The sequence below is a fragment of the Cydia strobilella genome, chromosome 19 (assembly GCF_947568885.1).
Source record: "Cydia strobilella chromosome 19, ilCydStro3.1, whole genome shotgun sequence".
Taxonomy (NCBI): domain Eukaryota; kingdom Metazoa; phylum Arthropoda; class Insecta; order Lepidoptera; family Tortricidae; genus Cydia; species Cydia strobilella.
In genome coordinates, this window is record NC_086059.1 from 7,528,882 (window position 1) to 7,552,458 (window position 23,577).

The window sequence follows — 23,577 nt, forward strand, 5'->3', positions numbered from 1 at the left end:
TGGACGACCCATTAGCAATAAGTAACGTAGTGAGTGTTGTGTGCAACCCATCATTTGACAATAATGTTGTAAACGAGAGTAGTTTCTCGCCCCCCTCTGCTACCACCGGCGCCCGCGCACAGATTAATAAATAGTTACTACGTGCCCGCGTCAAGTCATCGGGCTTAACTCACCATACCCTTTGCCAGACGAAACCCTTTGTTTTGCTTTTAAAAACCCTTATATAAAGCTACCACACTTGAGTAATCGGTAGCCCAAATACCCTTACAAAACCCTTATCATCCGCTCACCAACACCTTGCATATTGCTTATAAGGGTTAGCCTTATAAAGGGCTTCCCTTTTAGCATATAAGCGTGCTAATTTAAGTCGTCTACCTTGTTCATAAAGCACACATTACTTCGAATCCGAGCGATCGTTGGCGGCGACGGCGGCGTTCTTTGACTAGGCGCGTATTTTCTTTTCTTTTCATACACTACCATAGATATATACTAATCCTGTCTCTTTCACGCAAAGGGAAACCTTTATAAAAAGCGCTTAAAGATAAGGGTAACCCTTATTAAGAGCTAGCCTTATTTTTGGTTAGCTTTTCGGTAAGGGTTAGTCAAAGGTAAGGGTATGAATGGGCTTGCAGTTTAAAAGGGAAAGTCTTTCAATGTGTTAGCCGTGTTTAAGTGTCGCCCATTGAAAGAGTTTTATCGCGGAAAGGGTTGTCCGGTCCCCTGCGCCGGTCCGTCACCGTCAACGCAAGCTCCTGATGACACTCCTCGGTACGAAGTTAAACATGTCGAGCGTTTTTCGACTTAAAATACGTGAGTAACCCATTTTTAGGTTCCGTACCTCAAATGGAAAAAACTGAACCCTTATAGGATCACTCGTGCGTCTGTTTGTCCGTCTGTCACAATTTCCGTCTGAAACTACTAGACCAATTAAGTTAAAATTTGGTACACATATGTGAGTTTGTGACCCAAAGACGGACATGTAACGTAAACAAATGATTTTTAAACATGGGGCCACTTTTGGGGGAGTAAATGAGAAAATTAAAAAATTAAGTTTTTCAGACTATATATGTTAGCACAATCGTATTAAGTCTCACCTTGAAATTCTTCCAAAGATATGAAATTTAGTGTGTATGTTAATTAAAGGTCTCTTTTTGATGTCCACACTATTTGACATTTGGGGACCTCGAGGAATCGCAGCCATCTTGGAAAATGTGTACCATCCTAGAGAAATTTGCGTTTTACTCTAAATATACGTTCTCTATGAAAATATGGTGTAAAGCAACATTAAAGCTTATTAAATTCTACACAAAAAAGTCTCACATAACTTTGCGGAAAAAATACATCTTGTTATAGAAAATAATAGTTGAATCCAGATTTAGCGCTTATACCCTTTCAGGGGATATTCTCTTAATATGAAACTTGGAGGAATATGAATTCCACTTTTGTTTATACATTTGTACACGTTCTACTCCAATATCAACATTTTACTCGACTGCGACTTAAACAGAAAGTAGGGTTTATGGGTTTAAATACTGAAAATCAGTGCACCCTGTAGATCAGGATACTGGACGGATTTAAAAAAATGACATATCGGTAGATTCCTCTTGCCCTTCACAACCTGTTTACACCTGTTTTATTAAAGAAAAATTAATACAGCCGCCTTGAATAGCCGCCGAATAGTAAATCATGTTTTTACTTCTAGCGCCTAAACTATTGAGTGGATTTCAATCAAATAGACATCAGTAGATCCATAATTAGTACACGAGTGCTATGCAATACAAATTTACTAAAATAAGTGGAGGAAAAATGTGTAAAACTTAAAAATGTGACTACAAAAACAGATTTTAGGTCTTAAATGGGGTTTAAACAATAGTGACAGTAATGAAATTTGACACCTACAATTTCAGGGATCCCTGTTTGCGTGTCATAAAATTGGAGCTTCGGGTCCACGGGGATCAAACGCCATCTTGAAAAGTCTTTTTTGGTTTTTCTTTTTTTCTCGGAATATCTGGGTTTAATGTGAATACTGTGTATGGCGAAACGAAAGCTTGTTAAATTCCACATTAAAAAGTTATACAACACCATGTCCCAAAATCGAAGCCTTTTTTTAGAAATTACCAATTTTTGGAACACAAACACATTATCTACCCAACCACGAAAAAAAAGTGTGTGGAAACTTGTAAGCTTCCCTTGTAACTTGTAAGCCCTATTTGATAGTTTGTATGGAGATCAAACCTTTTTTTGAGTACAGGACTAAGAGTCTTTGTATAAAGGCATATTATTAGAATACAAGAAAAGTAATTTAAGCGTTTTTAAAATAGTGTTTTTTTTAAATAGTGGACTTGAAAATCTGAGTGTTGAGAGGGTTTATATCGAGAACAATTTTTTTCAGCTAGGGGCTTGAAACTTTGTACTTTGTGAAAGACAAATTTCATGCGCTGTATAATTATTAACAAATGATTTACCGTCCCTACTGATATCTTTTGCTGCATAATGTTCTATGCTCATTTAAAATATATAACCACCAACATACAAATCCACGCGTACGAAGTCGCGGGCAACAGCTAGTATATTTAATATGTCTTAACCGTTTCAACGCCAAGCAGCGAAGTAATTCGACGTGACTCAGACCAGACGCCAAGCAATAAACCAAATGTATGGTTTTCTAATAGGAGCAAATGTCGTGGCGTCAGTGGTACGACTTTCCGCTGACGTGATTTTCCGTCTTTGGCGGTGAAAAGGTTAAAACAAAAACCTATTATTGGATTATTTACCCTTGTAACACCTGCAAACATTGTAAATCTTAGCTGTATCTTTAGCCGTGTAGATTCCACAGAGTTATATTTTGTTATTTTGACAAAAGCTCTTGAAGTTGCTAATATCACAAAGTAAAAAACAATGTGGCGGCCAACATTGCGAACCGCACAAAACTTAACTGTGAAGATTTCGCAGAGTTATTCTTTGTTATTTTGACAAAGGTCCTCAAAGTTGCTAACATTACAAGGTTTAAATCAATGTGGTTGTGAACACTGTCAACCTCCAGACTTTAGCCGTGTAGATTCCGCAGAGTTCTATTTTGTTATTTTGACAAAAGCTCTTGAAGTTGCTAATATCACAAAGTAAAAAACAATGTGGCGGCCAACATTGCGAACCGCACAAAACTTAACTGTGAAGATTTCGCAGAGTTATTCTTTGTTATTTTGACAAAGGTCCTCAAAGTTGCTAACATTACAAGGTTTAAATCAATGTGGTTGTGAACACTGTCAACCCTCAAACTTTATTTGTGTAGATTCCGCAGAGTTCTATTTTGTTATTTTGACAAAGGCGCTTAAAATTGGTAATGTCACAAAGTAAAAAACAATGTGGCGGCCAACATTGCGAACCGCACAAAACTTAACTGTGAAAATTTCGCAGAGTTATTCTTTGTTATTTTGACAAAGGTCCTCAAAGTTGCTAACATTACAAGGTTTAAATCAATGTGGTTGTGAACACTGTCATCCCCCAAACTTTAGCCGTGTAGATTCAGCAGAGTTCTATTTTGTTATTTTGGCAAAGGCTCTTGAAGTTGCTAATGTCACAAAGTAAAAAACAATGTCGCGGCCAACATTGCGAACCGCACAAAACTTAACTGTGAAGATTTCACAGAGTTATTCTTTGTTATTTTGACAAGGGTCCTCAAAGTTGCTAACATTACAAGGTTTAAATCCATGTGGTTGTGAACACTGTCAACCCCCAAACTTTAGCCGTGTAGATTCCGCAGAGTTCTATTTTGTTATATTGACAAAGGCTCTTGAAATTGGTAATGTCACAAAGTAAAAAACAATGTGGCGGCCAACATTGCGAACCTCACAAAACTTTACTGTGAAGATTTCGCAGAGTTATTCTTTGTTATTTTGACAAAGGTTCTCAAAGTTGCTAACATTACAAGGTTTAAATCAATGTGGTTGTGAACACTGTCAACCCCCAAACTTTAGCCGTGTAGATTCAGCAGAGTTCTATTTTGTTATTTTGACAAAGGCTCTTGAAGTTGCTAATGTCACAAAGTAAAAAACAATCTGGCGGCCAACATTGCGAACCTCACAAAACTTTACTGTGAAGATTTCGCAGAGTTATTCTTTGTTATTTTGACAAAGGTTCTCAAAGTTGCTAACATTACAAGGTTTAAATCAATGTGGTTGTGAACACTGTCAACCCCCAAACTTTAGCCGTGTAGATTCCGCAGAGTTCTATTTTGTTATATTGACAAAGGCTCTTGAAATTGGTAATGTCACAAAGTAAAAAACAATGTGGCGGCCAACATTGCGAACCTCACAAAACTTTACTGTGAAGATTTCGCAGAGTTATTCTTTGTTATTTTGACAAAGGTTCTCAAAGTTGCTAACATTACAAGGTTTAAATCAATGTGGTTGTGAACACTGTCAACCCCCAAACTTTAGCCGTGTAGATTCAGCAGAGTTCTATTTTGTTATTTTGACAAAGGCTCTTGAAGTTGCTAATGTCACAAAGTAAAAAACAATCTGGCGGCCAACATTGCGAACCTCACAAAACTTTACTGTGAAGATTTCGCAGAGTTATTCTTTGTTATTTTGACAAAGGTTCTCAAAGTTGCTAACATTACAAGGTTTAAATCAATGTGGTTGTGAACACTGTCAACCCCCAAACTTTAGCCGTGTAGATTCCGCAGAGTTCTGTTTTGTTATTTTGACAAAGGCTCTTGAAGTTGATATTGTCACAAAGTAAAAAACAATGTGTCGGCGAACATTGCGAACCGCACAAACTTTAACTGTGAAGATTTCGCAGAGTTATCTTTTGTTATTTTGACAAAGGTCCTCAAAGTTGCTAAAACCACAACTCACAAATCACACGTTGTGCAATGAGCAAAGCCAAACTATGTTAAATTCGCATTTTTAACTATGCTATTATGACAAGGCATCGAAAAATTGATAGTTTAACAACATTTTTATTGTTAGTTTCGCAATAATTGCGTTTCGCAAAAAAAAAGTTGCTGCGCTAGCAAAGGCTAGGTTGTCAATGTCCCAAAGTAGTTTTGTGTTTTTATCAATAATTCGTTCGCAACGTAAAACTGCAGCCTTGTCTCCGGATTTTTCTCTGAGTGTAGCCGTCACTATCTATTTATAAGCTGGCTGTAGCTATATAGGTACTACGTGGGTACTACACATACAGAGATTGGCATACATTTTATTTTAGCGCAGATTGTATTTTTTTCCAAAATTCAAAGGTTAGGGAAGGTCTTCTAAGACTATTTTGGCGTAGCAGCACGGTATCTGGTAGCTGCCCTCAGTGCCTTATTTAAAAAATCCACCCTGAAATCCCTGTATACATATACGTACAAAAGTTAATGCTCCCTAGTTCATTAAGGTACATCTTATAGATAGCCTAGATATAAATTCTATACACAACTATTAGAGCGTTTTCACATTGCCCGATCCGATATCGGATGTACCTTGGAGATAAGCAGCTGCTAGAGAGTGCCCTATCAAGTCCTTCTTTTTATGGTTTAAGGTCTTTTGAAAAGTTAACATTTAAACATTGAACAAAGAAGTAAATATAAAAAGGCGCTTTTTAAATTTTTACTATGTGGTTGTATCCGACATACGATATTGGAATGGATTAAGTATATGTAAAAACCACGTGAAAACGCTCTTACGCCTACCTTTTTCGCTTAAAGGATTCGCATCCAGGCTATAATTGTTAAAAAAAAACCTACCTTTTAGTAAAGAGGTCGTTTCTTTTAAAATTTTCTTAAAGGTAGCTCGGTGGTCGGTAGGTATCAGTTGCTATCTTAACGACCTAGACACAACAATCCTGTTTTCATTATACGTTTGGCATAAGATAACTATTGAAAACATCTTACCGTGTTAGCAAACGTCATGCCTTCCTCACCAATAAGCCGCCGGACATGTTTCATCGGAGTCTGAAATAAATAAAACATCGGCTCGTTTCAAACTATTTATTTTCCCAACAACATTTAAGTTTTTCATTTACTAACCATACCACCCATCGTAACATCCTGATCATCCGTCAATATAATCACAAAGTTTGGTTTATCACACAAAATCCCGCCGGCGAGAAGAAAAAACAAAAGAGAATTCAAAATTAACATCTTGGGTGTACTACTTAAACTTAACATAAAAGTCTATGGTTTATTTTTTTTAATTTAATTTGGGACCGCGGGCATGAGTTCTAGGCCCGTGCACTCGCTCGCGACGACCACGCCGACTGCGAAAAATCCGATGCTCTTCACCACTGACCTGAAATTTAAAACCATAATCAGCATACCTACTACTTGTTATCGCATTACTAACATGTTTTATTTTTAACACCAATTATGTATTTAGGTAAAGTAAGTATGATTTAAATTTAAAAGTGGAAAAATTACTGCCTTGGGTGAGACTTGAACTCACGGCCTCTGGATAATAATTAATAATAATCTCTGGATAATTTTTCCACTTTTAAATTTATTCTAAGCTTAATAGCATCGATCGCAGTTCCGCTCTCATTTTAAAACGACTAGCTAGATTGCTCTGAAACTTTGTACTTACAATAGCATAAGGTATTTTTTATTTATTGCGTATATATATATCTTTACTTGAAAAATAGTTGTATTGTATAACTAGCCTTATTAACCGATTTTGCATGTACAACCAGCCTTAAAGTTTATAGTCTATGATGGTTCATTATTTTTTAGTATGTGGGTATTTTTGCACTTTGTAGTTTTTCCTCAGTCACCCGTTGACCACGAACGCTGTAAAGGGTTCGAAACGTCGGGATGTATTATAAATTCAATATACGCGATATAATCCGTTTTCATAGTTTTATTTCATGAGTAATTATCGCGGTAACCGAAGACAATATTAGGATAAGATATATCTATGTCTGTAATTAGTTTATGTAGTTTCAGATACCATAGTTAAAAAAATACAGTGAATATAAGTTTTTCATACAAAACTTGTTTTTGCTCTATTTCGTTTGTTTTATAAACTGGAGCTATATAAACTAGTTTCAGACCTAGATACCTTATGTCGTTGTATGTGCAAAATTGTATGTGTTCATTACAATCCAATACGTAGTTTTAAAATAAGAGCGGAACTACGTTTGTATGGGAAGGTGCAATTCGGCCGAGCTTGCCGGGGACTCTTAAAATAACATGATTATAGTCTAGCTAACCATTTCTTCACAACAAAAGGTGCTAAATGTCAATGCAATTACTTATAAATGATATGCTGCGAGTAGCACTGCCGAGTTACATCCTCCTACTATAACAACAGCTCATACTATTTTCGTAGACATTTTTTCTAAACATGCTCCCTTAGTACCTAGATGCGGAGTGAAAAACACTATTTTTTCATAAAGCCATTTAATATGTAAGGTTGAAACTTTTCATAGTATGAAAATTGTATGTAAGATAAAAATATAGGTGTAACTGTGGCTCGAGATAAGTATGGCTAGCCTTCACTTTGGGGCCTGTTTGTGTAATCAATGTGTATTGTTTAGTGTAATATATATTGCGAGTCCATACATTTGCTACTAAATGCAAGTAACAAATGTACAAACTCGCAACACTAATCAATGGGTAAACAGCCTGTAGGCGACGGAGTCACGAACCTTTATGCTGCACACGTGCTGGCAGCCTGGCTGGTACAGATGCCGCTGCCAGCAGAGTCTTTTGTTTATATGTTGATAGTTTTATATGTCAATAAGCGACAAGTGTATATTTTTGCACATCGTTTGTAATTTTATGTGTAAATAGCTTGTTGTTTGTAAATATTCTGTAGTTTTCTTGTGCGATTGTGTAAATAAAGTGTAATATACTGTACAGCCAAAGTTTTACGCATTTAATTCATTATCGGCGGCCCGACAACCTACACAGGCCCTAATGCAAAGGCCGGCCACACTTAGCCGTAGTGACCTTAAAAAATGTTGGTAACATTTTAAGGTAAAAAAGGGTGCTTTTTTGCACCAGGACAAATTCCTTACTCTTGCCATGCAATATCAGAACCCAAAGAATACTGGTTTTATTGGTAATTTCTAACTCCTTAATAAATTATGATACATACACATATGATCTTCAAAATATATCATCAGGTGACAATCAAAACTCACTACAGACAGATGTAGTGCAAAATTGTTTTACATCATAATTTTTTGGAAATTTTCGTATTTGTCATGCTTCTTCAGTCAACCTCGGTACTTTTTGTACCGAGGCTGACTGAAATAGCAAGACTCGTTTGTACGTTTTCGTGAAAAAACGATGGAAAATAATTATGCACTACAACATTACAAGTTCAGAGCCATGCCATAAAAAAAAAAAAAAAAAAATTAGTGAGTTTTGGTGGTCACCTGATGATATATATAATAATATGTAGGACACCTTTTTTCTATTGACATTCTTCATATCTTTTTAACCTATTTTTTTATAAGTATGTTAAATCTGAAGACATTCATCAGCAATGTTATCGTATAGGAACTATGTAATTTATAATACTATGCGTATATTTACGTCGTTATAAGTCGTTAAGACTCAATATTTATCTGAAGTTACCTAAACTAATTTACATTTAAAGTAACGCACATTACGCCAAAGAGGTTATGTTTACTCACCATTTGAAGGGATCGTAATAGAAGTCCTTGATGAACGGAATAACACCCTTGTTGCCCATTATTTATTACACGCAACAGATATTATGGTTATTCGAGAGGACAATATTAGTCACAACAATTTTTTTCGTGAAAGTGGTGAAAATCGATGGATTTTCTAAGTCCCAAATATGTGACAGTGACGTTGACACTTGACAGTAACAAACCACAGTGACAGATAAATTGCTGCCACAGCAAATTAAACATTATAGTTGGTCAAACCAATTTGTCAGTCAGTAACAACCAGGAAAATTATAATTATCCCTTTCTTTTGGGTGCTAGAACTAGTGTAAGACAAAGATAGTATGATTATCTCTGTCTATGTTTGAAATGAGAGACCTTTGACAAACTATATTTACAATCTAGCCAACTAATGAACTAGAGAATACAAATGAATACACTCAATTATGGATGGTATAGAAAGGATGCCAATCTCTTATGGCAGAATTGTTGCAAAAGTGACCGCTTTCAGCTTTAAATAATAGTTCCTAATCTCTCCGGTGGCGCTAGTTAGACTCTGGGACATGAGTATAACATGAACCATAAAAGGCAACAAATAACCCGACCAAATTACGTAGGGTGTTTTTGGTAGTATTTCGGTGTATGGTGGCGCCGCCTAATTACTGTTTTTTGATGGACACTTTTCATACATAGAGATTTGGCTCCTTTATATAGTCTTCATGCACTCAATAAAGCCTCATTCCGACGAGCGCTTTTTCGACGTGCGTTAAAAAAGCGTTTGAATGACACAAATGGATACACGTGTATTTATTCACACAATGGCGGTGGCGCTTTTTATCAAGCGTTGTTGGATTTTTGACTTAAAGCGTTGGCCGTTAAATCGAAATTAGCGTGCGGGCAGATCCAAGCGCTTTTTTAACGCGCGTTGAAAAAGCGCTCGTGTGTGGCTTCTTACTCAGATCACTTCCGCCACTAAAAAGGCGGGATATTTGAAAATTGCAAGCGCGTAAGTTTTTCTAACATCCATAATAACATTTAGAAGAGGTTTGGAATTTCGCAATAGTATTTTATATAATCGTGATATAATGGAGAGCTTTTCAGTCGAGTATCTTGTTAAGGCCACGAAGTCTCGTACCCAATAAGGCCACTCAGCAAACTTCGTGGCCTTATTGGGTACGAGATTGAAAAGCTTGATTATATTAAATGTCAAATTTCTATGAAATGATCGCTGCCAACTTAGCTTAGAAGTGTGACGGAAATTGTTGGACTGAATATATATATTAGGCGATGTTTTCTTACATCTAATAAATAATTATGCTTTTAGAAACAATATCAATTTATTATTTTGTTTTCATCTATGTACCTATATAACTCAAAATGTTTATAGTACCTACTAAATAATGTATTGAAACTTTCACTACTTTTTGTTATATCGGCAAGTAGACGTATATACCTATAATTTTGCGTGTCGTGTTGATTTTGATTTTAAATATATGTAGGAATTATATAATATAATATTTTGATAAGCAAATTGAGTATTATTACAAAGTTTCAAAACACTAATATTTTACTTATAAGTAGCAATTGTTTGTAGAATCCAATCTGTGTAACTGGATGTTTTAGTATAAACTCCTGGATAGTACGCATGTCCGCACGCGAATCCAAATGAGACCAATCCAACGACCACTCCTTTGTACAGCAAAGGGCCTCCTGAGTCTCCAAAGCACCCGTCTATTCCACCGACGTCTAGATGTCCGGCGCAGAGCATCGAGTCTGATATTTTGGCCATAATGTTATTGTACCGATAGACGCAAAGTCTGTGATCAACTGTGTAAACTGTGGCGTAACGTAGCTGTTCTGACAGCATTACAGTGCTCTGGAAGAAAGAAAAAAATCTTCTTTTTATCCTCCTAGTAATAATAGTTCAAAGATGGTTCAGTTTTGGTCTAAGTACATTTTACATAAACGGCTACAGAAACGACTTATAATATACCTCCGCTGCTCCCCATCCAATAACGGTACACGAAGAATTCCTCCTGATCTCATTTCCGAGTTTCGCAATAGTGCCTTGTCTGACTCCAGGCCCAAAGGTAAAAGGCCTGGAGACCACCAGTACCGCAATGTCGTTTGTGTAGTAGTACTTGTTGAAGTCTCGGTGGATGATGATGGTTTTGACTTTGTGGAGTACCCCGCCTTGGCTGCGGAAGGATGAGCCAACGCGAATCTTCCAGTATTTTGGGAGAGTATAGCTGGAATACACAAATTTAATATTACAGATTACAGCCAGACCATCATCGAATGGAATATCTATTTACCATTCAGCAATGCAAGTTCGTGCTTAAGACCAGTGCACACCGGGTGCATTTGCAGAACAGCTTGCACGGGTCATAGACCTAGAATTACGTAGATGAGCTATACGCGTGCGCCCGTGAGGGACAGAACATACGCAATGCGACATTATGATTGGTCGAGTAAATTTGTAGCCCACCATAACCATACTAAATTTACGGTGGGGAATAAAAAAAAAGTGAGACTGTGACAAGGACAAACAATAACAGCGCTTCTCTGCTATTCCTACTGAAAGATACATAAGACTATCCCGTTCGGTCATTTCCCCCACCCCTCATGACATCCAGTTAAATATACTAGATTCATGGCACGGGTGCATTATCGAGCCATGCTGCAAATACGCATCTGCTATTTACTAGCTGCTGGTTGGTCGTGGTTATAGTTGAACACAACTAAGGTGACCTTTTTTACTCCATCAGCCCAAGATGATAAGTTCATCTGAGGACAGCTTAATTAGCTACACCATAACACGGACAGTGTCAATAATTTGCGCGAAGTCTAACAAAATATAAGCCACTGTCCTAAGCCGCTAAGTCAAGTGGTCTTACAGACTGAGTAAAACAGTTTACAATTAGCAGTATTAGCACTTACTTGAGCCCCGTTCCAGCGCTGTATTGATAACAATGGGCGCATGATATAACGTGACGCGACGTTAAAATAACTCCTGCGCAATGCTGGTTAAACTCGCGTCGGCCCCTCACATCCAGCAGGAGCTGAGCCACGATTGGATACCGGTCTATAGTCGTGATGGCGCCACCGACTATGCGGAACTGGTATTGGGTGCAGACTGTAAAACGGTGTACCTATACTTACATAAATTCGTTACGTATTTTCTTTTTATGAAAATGAGAGAAGAGAATGGCGGGTGTTATTGTTATTTCAGACTAAGAGTTCCTCTCCTCTCTAGGCCCAATGATTTAGTTTTACTACATACATTTACATATGTTATATCATCATTCAATCAGCTTAAACACATCGACTGATATAGATGCTTCCTTTTTTATACTACATCGGTGGCAAACAAAAATCTTAACCTTTTGGACGCCAATGACGGATATATCGGCACCGCAGGTCCAACGCCAAAGGCGGATTAATCGGTCTAAGACCACAGAGCAACATAGACCTTCCTGCATGTGCATAAAGTTCAATTTCAGTTTTGACATTTCGGTGACGTCCGAGTGGCAGCTTTTGTGTTTGACACGGCGTCGAAAAGGTTAACAGCGCTACTATGTGCGTTACCTTTAGGCATTTATATTAAGGGGCCGGTATATGACGTTTTCGATTTAGACCTCACTTTGTGCAAATAATTTGTTCAATAATTGCATTAAATTACGTAATACGTAAAGAATTTTATTGTTCGCAGTAGGAAATCTTGAGCCTAATACTACCTAAAAGAAAATATCTACCTACCTGTTCTACCTTTTCAAAGATTACATTGAATGAGCAGGTGTATGATAGAGTCAGATTAAAAGTTATAAATCCAGAAGTGCTCTTTTTGCTAACAATTTTTTAATTATGGTCAAAGTCTTACCTTTATTGTAGCCAAGTAACGCCAAAATCACCACTAACACGAATTTGAATTCACACATTTTCACATACAAGTGTGCTCCTAGCAGATTATCATAACATACTAAATAAATAACTTTCTTTTGCTTCATGACCCATCCCGTACGAAGTAGGAGTGAGAGTTCTTGATCCAAGATTGTTTTGGTGAAATTAACGATCGTTTTTACTGGGAGTCCACTTAGCTAAAATAGGTTTTACCATTACCAAGTAAGATTTGGCAGTAGAAAAAGGCGCGAAATTCAAATTTTCTATGGGACGATAACCCTTCGCGCCTACATAATGTTGGTCAAGCAAATCTTGTCAGTAGAAAAAGGCGCGAAATTCAAATCTTCTACGAACCGATATCCTTTCGCGCGTACATTTTTTAAATTTGCCGCCCTTTTCTACTGACAAGATTTGCTTTACCAACTATAGTTGGTCAAACCAAATTGTCAGTAAATAAGAACAATCCTTATACTCATCCTTTTCTTTTGGGTGTTAGTACTAAGTGTAAGACAAAGATAGTATGATTCTCTCTGTCTATGTTTGAAATAAGACAGACCTTTGACAAACAATTATATTTTAAATTTACCGCTTTTTACTACTCACGGAAATGGCTTGACAGACTATAGGTAAATAGTCGGGCATGTTTGTTGCCAGCACCAAAGACATAATTACTTAGGTCATCCATTTCCGTCTCTAAAATAGGCGGCAAATTTAAAACATGATTATAGTTTTTTTTTTTCGCTCCACTTTTGTAAAGAAATGGTTAGCGAGAATATGATCTAATGATTTTTTATTGAATCCAGCCTGACATATATCCTCTGACAAGCCATTTCCGTCAGTAGAAAAAAGCGACAAATTTAAAAAATGTAGGCGCGTAGGGTAATCGTTGCATAGAAAATTTGAATTTCGCGCTTTGTACTGACAAAGTTGTTTGACTAGCTATAATCTATAAATATATTTTTTATGATTTTCTTAGAGAATTCATTTGCCTGTTTTAAATAACCATTCAGTAAACGTCTTAGGAAACAGGCAGTACTTGATGATTGGACATGAGCAAGTATCTTAACTGGTCAGGTAAAGTATAATTTATGCAAATAGTAAGGCAGATCATTACTGGGCATCAATCATCATGATTAGATGCCGACAATTTGTACCAGCTCGAGATTAGTGTAGAAAAAAAGTTTGCTATAATGAGCATTAAAGTAAGTGTATTAAGGTGGTATTTATCTTGCAGTCACTCCACGTTAAAAATAAAACCAAGTGTAACAGTTAACAGTTTTTAAGGCCTACAAATATTTAATAGAATAGCTTAATAGTTATTTGTGAATCGCCATACTAGCACTGTGAAAAAGTGGATAGTTAGGGAACTGATTAAACCTAATAACGGTTTAGTTTTTTTAGACATAGTTGCGTATTTTTATCATCTTTTTATATAGGTTAATATATATATGTATAGCTATAAATTAATATTATGAACATGTACCTATACAATATTTATCTCAAAGTAATGAGTATATTCTAACATAAATATATTATATATTTTTCTTACATTTTTTTCTTTTTTTATACCACAACGGTGGCAAACAAGATTTTAGATCATCATTTAGATTTATCTAATAATTCCTTTACTTCTAATTAGGTTTTGTATTTGCTGGTCTATACTAGTATAATATTTCATTTGACTTAAAAGTTTAAGAACCAATTTTAGATCTCCATCATGGAATGCCTGTGAAACTTCTTTTTGCAATTGATTCATCTGTTCCCTGTTCTCCTTGTTGAGTTTCATTATTTCCTCCTCCGTCTCAGCATTCTCCACTTCTTCATTTTTCTCCATGATCATCATGAGGAACGCTTGGTCTTTTACTTCAGTCTCCTCTGGTATTTCTTTTCCGCTAAGCCGTAACATGTAGATTCCTGAAATATTGGCCAGGTTAAAACTTTTAAGTGTGATATTTATTATTATTTATTTTATTTTATTTATATATTTAAAAACAAGAATCAAGAATCTGATATAGTCAATAATCAAATCAATCAAGAGTCTGATGAGGGACAGCCCAAACAGCATCCTAAAGATGATTGCTGATCATGTGTGTTGTCCTGTAATTAATGAAATAATTTTAAATGTAAAGTCGAATTTAATTTTTAAGTACTAACATTATTTTAAGAATATACTAACAAAAATTAAGATCATGTTATCTTTATTTAATAAATAAATTGATTGATTGATTGATAGTTGCAAAAGTAAATTTTAAACGAGTTAAAGCTAAAGATATATTTAATCGCGTTGTATGGCATGGCCATTTGTTGTTGTCAATAATGTCATTGTCAAGTACTGCCATAGACAGTAGACAAGAAGGCGCTGGCCACTGCTGCAAAGGCTGCGTTCAGCTTATGGTTGGGCCATGTCGTACAGCTGCGATTGTGGCCCAAAATGGTCTCGCCGTAAGATCAGCGCTGACTTTCGGGTCAGTATAATGCTGAGACGATAACATTTCGTGGTAAACTTTAACTCTTACTTATTTTATGAATGCTTGTAGTTTTAGTTATACTTTTGTATATAATTTTAGTTTTAAGTTTATCACAAACAAAAAATTTGATTCTTGATTCTTGTTTCACAACAAGTTTACCGTAAACACTGTTTCTGAAACTTGGCAAGCCCATAAATAGCCCACAAATAACGCATAAATTTTTGATATTAATAAGTAAATTTTAATAAAAATTACCTCTTGTCAGTGGATTCAGGAGGGTGTTGTATGATTCATTAACTAATGAGGAGTAGTTTTCCGATATATCTTGCTCCTCTTTCGGTCTGAAAGATATATAAATAAATTAATCAACCATAGTGCACATAGCCATTACTACATACAGCAGTAGCTTTTATAGTTTTGACCTTATATTTGGTACCTTTTGTTTAAACAAAAAGCTAAAGTATTATGTCCTCTCTTACATCATCCTCTCTACAAACACAATTTTCTATAATTATGAAAATGATCATAATATATTTTTCATCCTATTAGTCATCCGATATGGAGGTCGCGTATGACGCGAGGGCATGCTTTCCTAACTTATTTTCACCTTGTTTTGACACCTAAAAGTATTCTGCACATGAAAATTACAGTGTTTTCTTACTTGTTGCCAAATTTATCTGGATGCAAGTATTTCTGCAGTTCTTTGAACTTCTTAGCTAGTTCATTTTCATTTTGGTCATATGTTTCAGACACTCCCAAAATCTTGAAGTAGTTTTCTTTCGGAGGCTGTTGAAGCGATTTACAATTTGAGCAAAATAAATTTTCTACTAGCTGTTTTATGTCTTGACCGCATGACCAACAGGATAAGTAACGAGTTTGGCACAATGTTAAACTGCCTTTAATAGGTAACAATCGTATTATATTCATTTTCAATGTTTTACGAAGTAGTGTTATTGTTATGATACTTATGTCACCAAGTTCAGTTCAGACGAACGTCGAAACCATAACCTAAAAAAAATGTGTCAACTGTCAACTTATTGGATTTGCGTTTGGATATTGCTACGTTTTAACAAACGAAAGAAGAAACTTTGATTAAATATTATTGAAGAAGTAATTACTAAACATCTCTATTAGCAGAAACAAAAAAATCTTAATGAATGCCTTCTATAACAATAGCGAATTATGCTCCCATTAAAGAAGTAATCTTGCTCATGTTACCTATTCTGTGCTCAGTGTCAACTTGACACTATCATGACTGTCAATGTCAAGTGTCAAGTTAATATTCAATTCAAATTCATAAACCATCATCAAACAGTGCGTGTTTGCTTGTATTTTGTTCTGTTTTCTGGGTGTTTTCGTTAACCGAAACATGGTGTCCTATTTCACAATCGACGCTACTGGCGAGGGGACAAATTTTCAAAAGGAAATTTCGAACATGATGCACGGATTCGGAGACAATCCCAACCCGAACGCTGCTACCGTGGTTCTTGTCGAAAACGTAGTTTTACAACAGCTCCGGACTATGTTACAAGAGGCTTGGGCGCTATGCAACGCAAGAGGAGGAAAGGCTATTTCTAACTATGATATTATTTATTTAATGCGGAAAAATATAATAAAATTGAAACGCTTGCATGACTACCAACTTAAGTTAGACACGTTAGATAAAGGCAGGCAAGTTCCTTCAGGGACCACGGCGGAGACTCTCAACTCATTAATGTTAGAAGATGATATTGATCCTCAAACAAGAAAAAGACGGACACACATAGACATAATAAAAGAAGTAGATGAGTTTGATGAAGTAAGCCAAATCAAGTTTGACACTATAGACTATTTAAGAAAAGTAAGAGCTGCCAAATTGACAGAGTCAATGTCCTTTGAGAAATATGAAGCATATCATAAGGCAAGATGTAGTTCGTTTCGGTCTGGGAATCAATTAGTCAAAGGCTATGCTAAATTGGAACGGTGGATAAACCCAAACAAAGAATTTAAGATTACAATGTTCGCACTTGAAGTATTATGTTTTATAGCATATGAAACGGTAGCAGAAATCGTAGATGCAGTATTTTTGATAAGGCAAGATGCTAAAAAGAAGAATGGTGATCCATTCAGTAAGTATGAAGGTGGGCATTTCTGCAACCCATTGAGCTTAAATAATGCGGTTTACATCAAATCTGGGTATGAAGGAGTGCCGGCTGTTACAGTGGCAGAAGTCAGAGAAGCATTGAGAAGATATTTCTCACCAAGGACTGGCATGAATGGGTTATTTTATAGAAACATGTCATTAGATTTACCTATGAGATATCTAATATTGTAATTAAATGCTTATTTTTAACGCAATATGATTAAAATTTAATTTTTCATTGGACTTCTGTGAACTTTCATTTCTGTATGTATTGTGGGTAATAATTGATAATCACATCTTATTAAAAAAAGGACAAGTGCGAGTCGGACTCGCGCACGAAGGGTTCCATACCATTACGGAAAAAACAGCAAAAAAATCATGTTTGTTGTATGGGAGCCCCACTTAAATATTTATATTATTCTGTTTTTAGTATTTATTGTTATAGCGGCAACAGAAATACATCATCTGTGACAATTTCAACTGTCTAGCTATCACGGCTTATGAGATACAGCCTGGTGACAGGCAGACAGACGGACAGCGGAGTCTTAGTAATAGGGTCCCGTTTTTACCCTTTTGGGTACGGAACCCTAATTATGTAACTTGTTGGTGTTGAGATGGATTGGAAATACTATAAGGATTGGTCAACAAATATTTCTCAATTGAATGTCAATTGTTAACTAACAATAACCACATCAACAATCATTAAACAAAATGATGCGAAGCACATTGTTACTATTATTGATTACACCCCTTTTAAGAGAGTAGTGTAGTATTAATTCTAGAACTATCTCATAGTATATAATTGTTTTTTGAGACACTTGCAATGTAAGTATAAGTATAAATAACATCTTATCTTCGATCAAAAGTTTAGGTGGGTAGTGTGATACCTACACAGCCTCCAGTGTTAGTCTTTCGTTTATGTAAGTAATAATTTTCCCGATGCTTGGTGATCAACAAATTCTATGAAGTCAGGGGTTAGGTTAGGCGTTATAAGTTTTAGCACAAGCTAGGTATATGTCTACCTACTAAAAGGCATGTTGAACAAATAGCACTACCCTTTTTGGGGCTTGGCCACTGGACTGGAGTGCTTGGTCACTTTTTTTTAGTATAGAATACCAATGACAGTTATTTCATTATCACTATCACTACATAGTATAAAACAAAGTCGCTTCCTGCTGTCTGGATGGATGTCTGTCCTTATGTATGCTTAGATCTTTAAAACTACGCAACGGATTTTGATGCAGTTTTTTAGGGTTCCGTACCCAAAGGTTAAAAACGGGACCCTGTTACTAAGACTCCGCTGTCCGTCTGTCTGTCACCAGGCTGTATCTCATGAACCGTGATAGCTAGACAGTTGAAATTTTCACAGATGATGTATTTATGTTGCCGCTATAACAACAAATTGTACGGAACACTTCGTGCGCGAGTCCGACTCGCACTTGGCCGATTATTTTTAATAGATAAGAGTGATTCAAGAAGAAGGTTTATATGTATGTAAAAAGTATTTATACTTTATTATTTTTCCTATTTGGCCGCCGCCTACTCTATGGATGCGTGGCTGTCGATAATGTCCAGGCATCGTAAACTGCGAGCGAAATCCATTGAAATGATGTATGACAACCAGTTATTACAACCCTAGTACTTCAATGGATTTCGCTCGCAGTTTACAATGCCTGACATATGCCTGACAATGTCATATATGTCATGGGAAGAAAATGAAATTCAGTAAAGAAAACGTTTATATAAAATTAGTTAATTAAATAGTGATATAGTGTACATACGATGGACGAATAGACATTAAGTGTTGTTTCTTTTCGTTTCAGGTATGTGGGTTTACTTTTAGTTATTTTCTTACGAATGTCTTAAAGATAGAAACATAGTAACTAAAACTTTTCGTTTCAGATATAGCAACGCATTGTTATTATTTATCTATCATATCATCGATAAAAAATATCTTATAAGTATATATGTATAATACATCAGCATTGCACCCGTGCGAAGCCGGGGCGGGTCACTAGTTTTATATATAATATAGTAGTGTGATTACTTAAAAACGGGTATCAAAATATTAAACAAAAATAATTTGAGTTGTTTCCTAGTAGCGAGAGAGAAGGTGCTGCTATCTATACAAATGATGGCAGCACCATCTCTCTCGCTAATACCGTTAATCCCGTATAGGAGGTGCAAGCACGATGAGCACGTACTGCTCGCCCTAAGAGTATCGCATTTACTCGAGAATTATTTGAGACGGACGGTATCTACTACCTTGGACGAGTGGCCTAGAGGTCCAGGGCGTTATTAGTCGCGTGATCTGAAGACACCGGTTCGTTTCCGGTCTCGGCCACTGGAGGGCTCACTTTTTCTTCAGTATGTGACATCTATTTCAGTTTATTAAATAAGTAAAAAGACAGCACAATGCATGCGTTCATTGATATGACACAAGTTTACTTACTTACTGCTTACTGCTAGCCTTTCTCCGCAGACGTCTTGTCTGGTTGCCCTTGGCATAGGCCTCTCCCATATTCCTCCACGAGTCCCTGTCCAGAGCCTGTCTTCTCCAGAAGGCTCCAGCCACCTGCCTGAACTCGTCTTCCCATCTCATTTTTTGTCTTCCATCATCCCTTTTTCCGTCTCTTGGGTACCATGTTGTGATGTCTTTTGACCATTTTTCTCTTTTGTCTCGGAGCATGTGGCCGGTCCACTTCCATTTTAGTTTTTTCATAGTGTGGTTTACGTCGATTATTTTCGTTCTCTTTCTAATGACACAAGTTTAAGTATAATTAACTCTAAATTACTACTATCAAAGTGGCATGTGAACATTACTGAACAAATTATGTAGCATTTGCTAACGAAACTTTGTCCATACCTACTTCATAGCTTTTACGAGTTGCAAATTCAATTGTGTAAGGCGGAGTTAAATATTGTTGGCACTATTATTGGCGGCGCCAGAACGTAAGTACTTAGTTACGTAAATCGTATGTGAAAGTGGGTTTAGTAAGGCTTCCTTTTATTGACGTAAAGTGCCTATTGGCCCCACTCACATTTTGCCATTGATGTTCAATTTGGCTGTAAGTATAAATAGGTAACATTTAAATTAAGTACCTAGATACCTATGTACTCGTAATTTAGTCGTATTTGACCTCACATCTGGATTAAACTCTACAATCTCCCTCATTGGGACGTTTTGATTTTGATTAATAAAAAAGAGAAATAAGGGATTTAGGTAAGCAACAAAAAGCACTCGTCCTTATTTGCGTTTTAGAAAATCTTTGTTTCAGCGTTTGCATTTAAGTATAGGTACCTGTCTTAAATGCCTAATCTTAAATCATATTACGAGAAGCCACACACAAGCGTCTCCCTAGCGTCGGCGTCTAGTCAAATCTATGTCCGCTCAAGTCCGCTGCTCGACGCACCTGAGGGCCTACCGCGAACACCGATGTTTGCAAATTGCGGGCATCTTTCTCTATCATTCTATATAATTAAGCCTTAACTGGATAAAAGAGAAAGATGCTGCACGAACGATCTTTTGCCGACCGCTCAGTATGTACTGTTTTAATGTTTTTAAGCAACTTACTCACACAATGACGCATGCCGCGTGTACACATAGAAACGCAAGTGACTTTTAGGGTTCCGTACCCAAAGGGTAAAAACGGGACCCTATTACTAAGACTCCGCTGTCCGTCTGTCTGTCACCAGGCTGTACCTCATGAACCGTGATAGCTAGACAGCTGAAATTTTCACAGATGATGTATTTCTGTTGCCGCTATAACAACCAATACTAAAAACAGAATAATATAAATATTTAAATGGGGCTCCCCTACAACAAACGTGATTTTTTTGCTGTTTTTTTCCGTAATGGTACGGAACCCTTCGTGCGCGAGTCCGACTCGGACTTGGCCGGTTTTTGATGTATAGCGAGTCCGCCCTGTGACCATAGGCGGACCATAGTCTTGGAGACTGGCGCGCATCTTACGCACCAATCAGCGTGACTCGTGAGCGATCTTCAAGGTCGTATCAAGATAAAATCAAAACCGTAACAAGTTGTTCAATCTGAATCGGGCTCCAGAAATAATGTTACGTTGTCTACGATGGCATATCGGATATCTAATGCAATATATTGTTTCCTTAGCCTTCCGTATTGCGCAATTTTCCTATAAATTTGTTGTCATTGGACGTGGAACAGAACGATACGATATTTTAACGCAATATCCAATCGCATCGGACGAATTTAGTTTGATAAATTGAGAATATAAATATCTGGGATTCCGAGTATTCCAACTCAAAACATAGATTTCGTTATCGTTGCAGATTGAAACTTATCTACTTTTGATACAAATCCAATACTTGTGTTATTGGATTTGTATCAAAAGTAGATAAGTTGATTGTTATGAATATAGTGACATTTCTAATAATATTGCATGCGCTAGGTAGACTTGGTAGACTCTAGTTCCTCATAACGTGAAATAAGAATTGAAACCCCGATTTGCAACACAATTATATTATTAGTAAATTAAACGCGTAAGTACTTATACATGTTATTTTTTTGAAGGATATTGCAAAAATAAAAAAAATCATTGTACGTCGCAAGACATATTACAGAGAACAAATTGTTTATAACACCTGTATTCATTACCTGTAATGCACAATTGATGAATAAATGATTCTAAATGATTCTTACTTACTTACTTATCTACTGCTGTGGCGCGACGACCCGAAGTGGATCTTGGCTTTGTTAAATGATTCTAAAGTGTCTTTTATTTATCATATTTGTTAGTTTGTTCTATAAATATGTAAATATGTAGCCTACTAAAGAATTCAACAATATCTTCCGATCTTAATAACCGAAATGCCGTCTTTAATCAAAACAAAAGCATACCGTAAATACAGGCCAGACCAGATCAAACGTGAGTGGCTCAGTCAGATCCTATTCGAGTAGTTATTCCCATGCCCTTACCAAGCGTAAGTGTCAAACGGCATTCAAAATTTATTATTTTGATATTTTGACCTTCAGCTTTGTATGCACAGGATCACTACCGACTTCACTATATAGGCTTCACTAGGCTAGGGTAGGCCGGCCGTTGCTACAATTCGAGTGTTTGGCGCACGAACTAAAAGAAATAATCGCGCTTGAAATGGCAAGACTGTGAGCTTTCATGATCCGAAATATTGACACCAGCTGTTAACTGTTAAAACAAATGTGTCTAAAAAGTGGGTACATTTTGTAGAGTCAACTTACACTGGTTCCTAATAAATGTTTGTCTAGCCAGTGGTAAGGAACCATTGGGAACACTCATCCAGGGGTGAAGAGCCATCGGTATCGGGGCCATAGGGCCACTTGAGCTCGAGTCGATCTTTACGTTTAATCGAGCACTCCCAAATGAAAACGTGGGATCTAAATTGGCTCCGTGCGTTTAGTGTTTGCTGCGTATTAATTGATCTTGGAATTGGTTTTAATCGATTGAAATCGGTTACGGATTTTTTATAATTATAATATTTAGTTTCAGCCTTGGGATTTTTTATTACCGACTTTTTTACAACCCTTTATTTAACTTGCAATGTTTGTATGTATGTATCAAAGAGGATATAATATTATAGAGCGGTACTGTCATAGTAAATTTTGTAACCACAGTAAATTCACTGCCATCTATCGACACACTTTAAAACTAAAAATGAAGATTTATAAAAATACGATAAAATGTATTTAAATATGGATAAATGTTTTTTTATTTTATTTGCATTAATTATGTTTATGATTTTGACCCATGTTCTTTCACTGATATGCGTTAAAATTATTAAATAACAAACGAAACCGTCAACGCCCTCTATACGAGAGTAGGCCAAAGGTAGTAGCGACATCTGATCGAGAATCAAATTTTCGTGATTTTCGAGGCACGTTTTTTCCTTAGACTGTATCCATCTATTACGGACTTATATCTTTGGTATGTATATAAATGTTCAGGTCAAATATTGCTGGCTAAATCATATCCACTTCCCATTATTAGATTGAGGTGAGACTACATAAGTACATATCGTCAATACTTTGAACAAATCTCGTATCTGACACTACTCAAAGTTGAAAGGCAGTAACTGTATGCATCCCATACATAGATAGGTAACACATTTTTTTTGATTGACAGAACAAGATACGAGTTTTTTTTTTAAGTAGTGCCGTTATGTAAGTTGGGTGGGACAAAATATTATTATGGTACCATCGAGCTGATCTGATGATGGACATAGGAGGTGGTTATGTGAACTCTCTGATACCTATAACAATACAACCTAATTGTGTTTGGGTTTGTTTGAATTGTCTTGATGAGTATTAGTTGTCGGTTGAAAGAAAAGTACAGTCAGCGATAAAAGCCTGTATTAAAAATGAAATTTTTGACAAAAAACTTATGCAACTATTGAACAAAACTAGGGAAGCTGAAGACACGGGTTCGATTCCCGCCTCGGCCACCGGTGGACTTG

The 23,577-nt window shown here is 36.5% G+C and overlaps 4 protein-coding genes across 4 annotated transcripts in view; 1 reads left to right on the plus strand and 3 right to left on the minus strand.

Moving 5' to 3' along the window:
• LOC134750130 (N-acetylglucosamine-6-sulfatase-like) overlaps positions 1–8,810 on the minus strand; it is a 31,877-nt gene extending 23,067 nt beyond the window's left edge. The window contains exons 1-3 of the mRNA XM_063685241.1: positions 8,623–8,810; positions 6,011–6,272; positions 5,876–5,935 (exon numbers count right to left, since the gene is read on the minus strand). Of these exons, the coding sequence (XP_063541311.1) occupies positions 5,876–5,935; positions 6,011–6,151 (201 nt within the window). The 5' untranslated portion in view covers positions 6,152–6,272; positions 8,623–8,810. The remainder of the gene's footprint in view (positions 1–5,875; positions 5,936–6,010; positions 6,273–8,622) is intronic.
• Positions 8,811–10,169: 1,359 nt separating this feature from the next.
• On the minus strand, positions 10,170–13,185 carry LOC134750345 (trypsin, alkaline A-like). The gene is made up of 4 exons (XM_063685508.1): positions 13,123–13,185; positions 11,560–11,771; positions 10,613–10,868; positions 10,170–10,495 (listed from the first exon to the last, which is right to left on the minus strand). The coding sequence occupies exons 1-4, from the start codon at positions 13,183–13,185 to the stop codon at positions 10,187–10,189; spliced, it is 840 nt and encodes a 279-aa protein (XP_063541578.1). The 3' UTR covers positions 10,170–10,186.
• A 611-nt stretch (positions 13,186–13,796) lies between these two features.
• Positions 13,797–15,973, minus strand: LOC134750409 (iron-sulfur cluster co-chaperone protein HscB). Its single transcript, XM_063685582.1, has 3 exons — positions 15,649–15,973; positions 15,243–15,328; positions 13,797–14,433 (listed from the first exon to the last, which is right to left on the minus strand). Exons 1-3 carry the CDS (start codon positions 15,912–15,914, stop codon positions 14,129–14,131), a joined length of 657 nt encoding a protein of 218 aa, XP_063541652.1. The 5' UTR covers positions 15,915–15,973; the 3' UTR covers positions 13,797–14,128.
• Positions 15,974–16,275: 302 nt separating this feature from the next.
• Positions 16,276–17,352, plus strand: LOC134749990 (transcription initiation protein SPT3 homolog). Its single transcript, XM_063685027.1, has one exon. It carries the CDS (start codon positions 16,357–16,359, stop codon positions 17,299–17,301), a length of 945 nt encoding a protein of 314 aa, XP_063541097.1. The 5' UTR covers positions 16,276–16,356; the 3' UTR covers positions 17,302–17,352.
• The last annotated feature ends 6,225 nt before the right edge of the window (positions 17,353–23,577 follow it).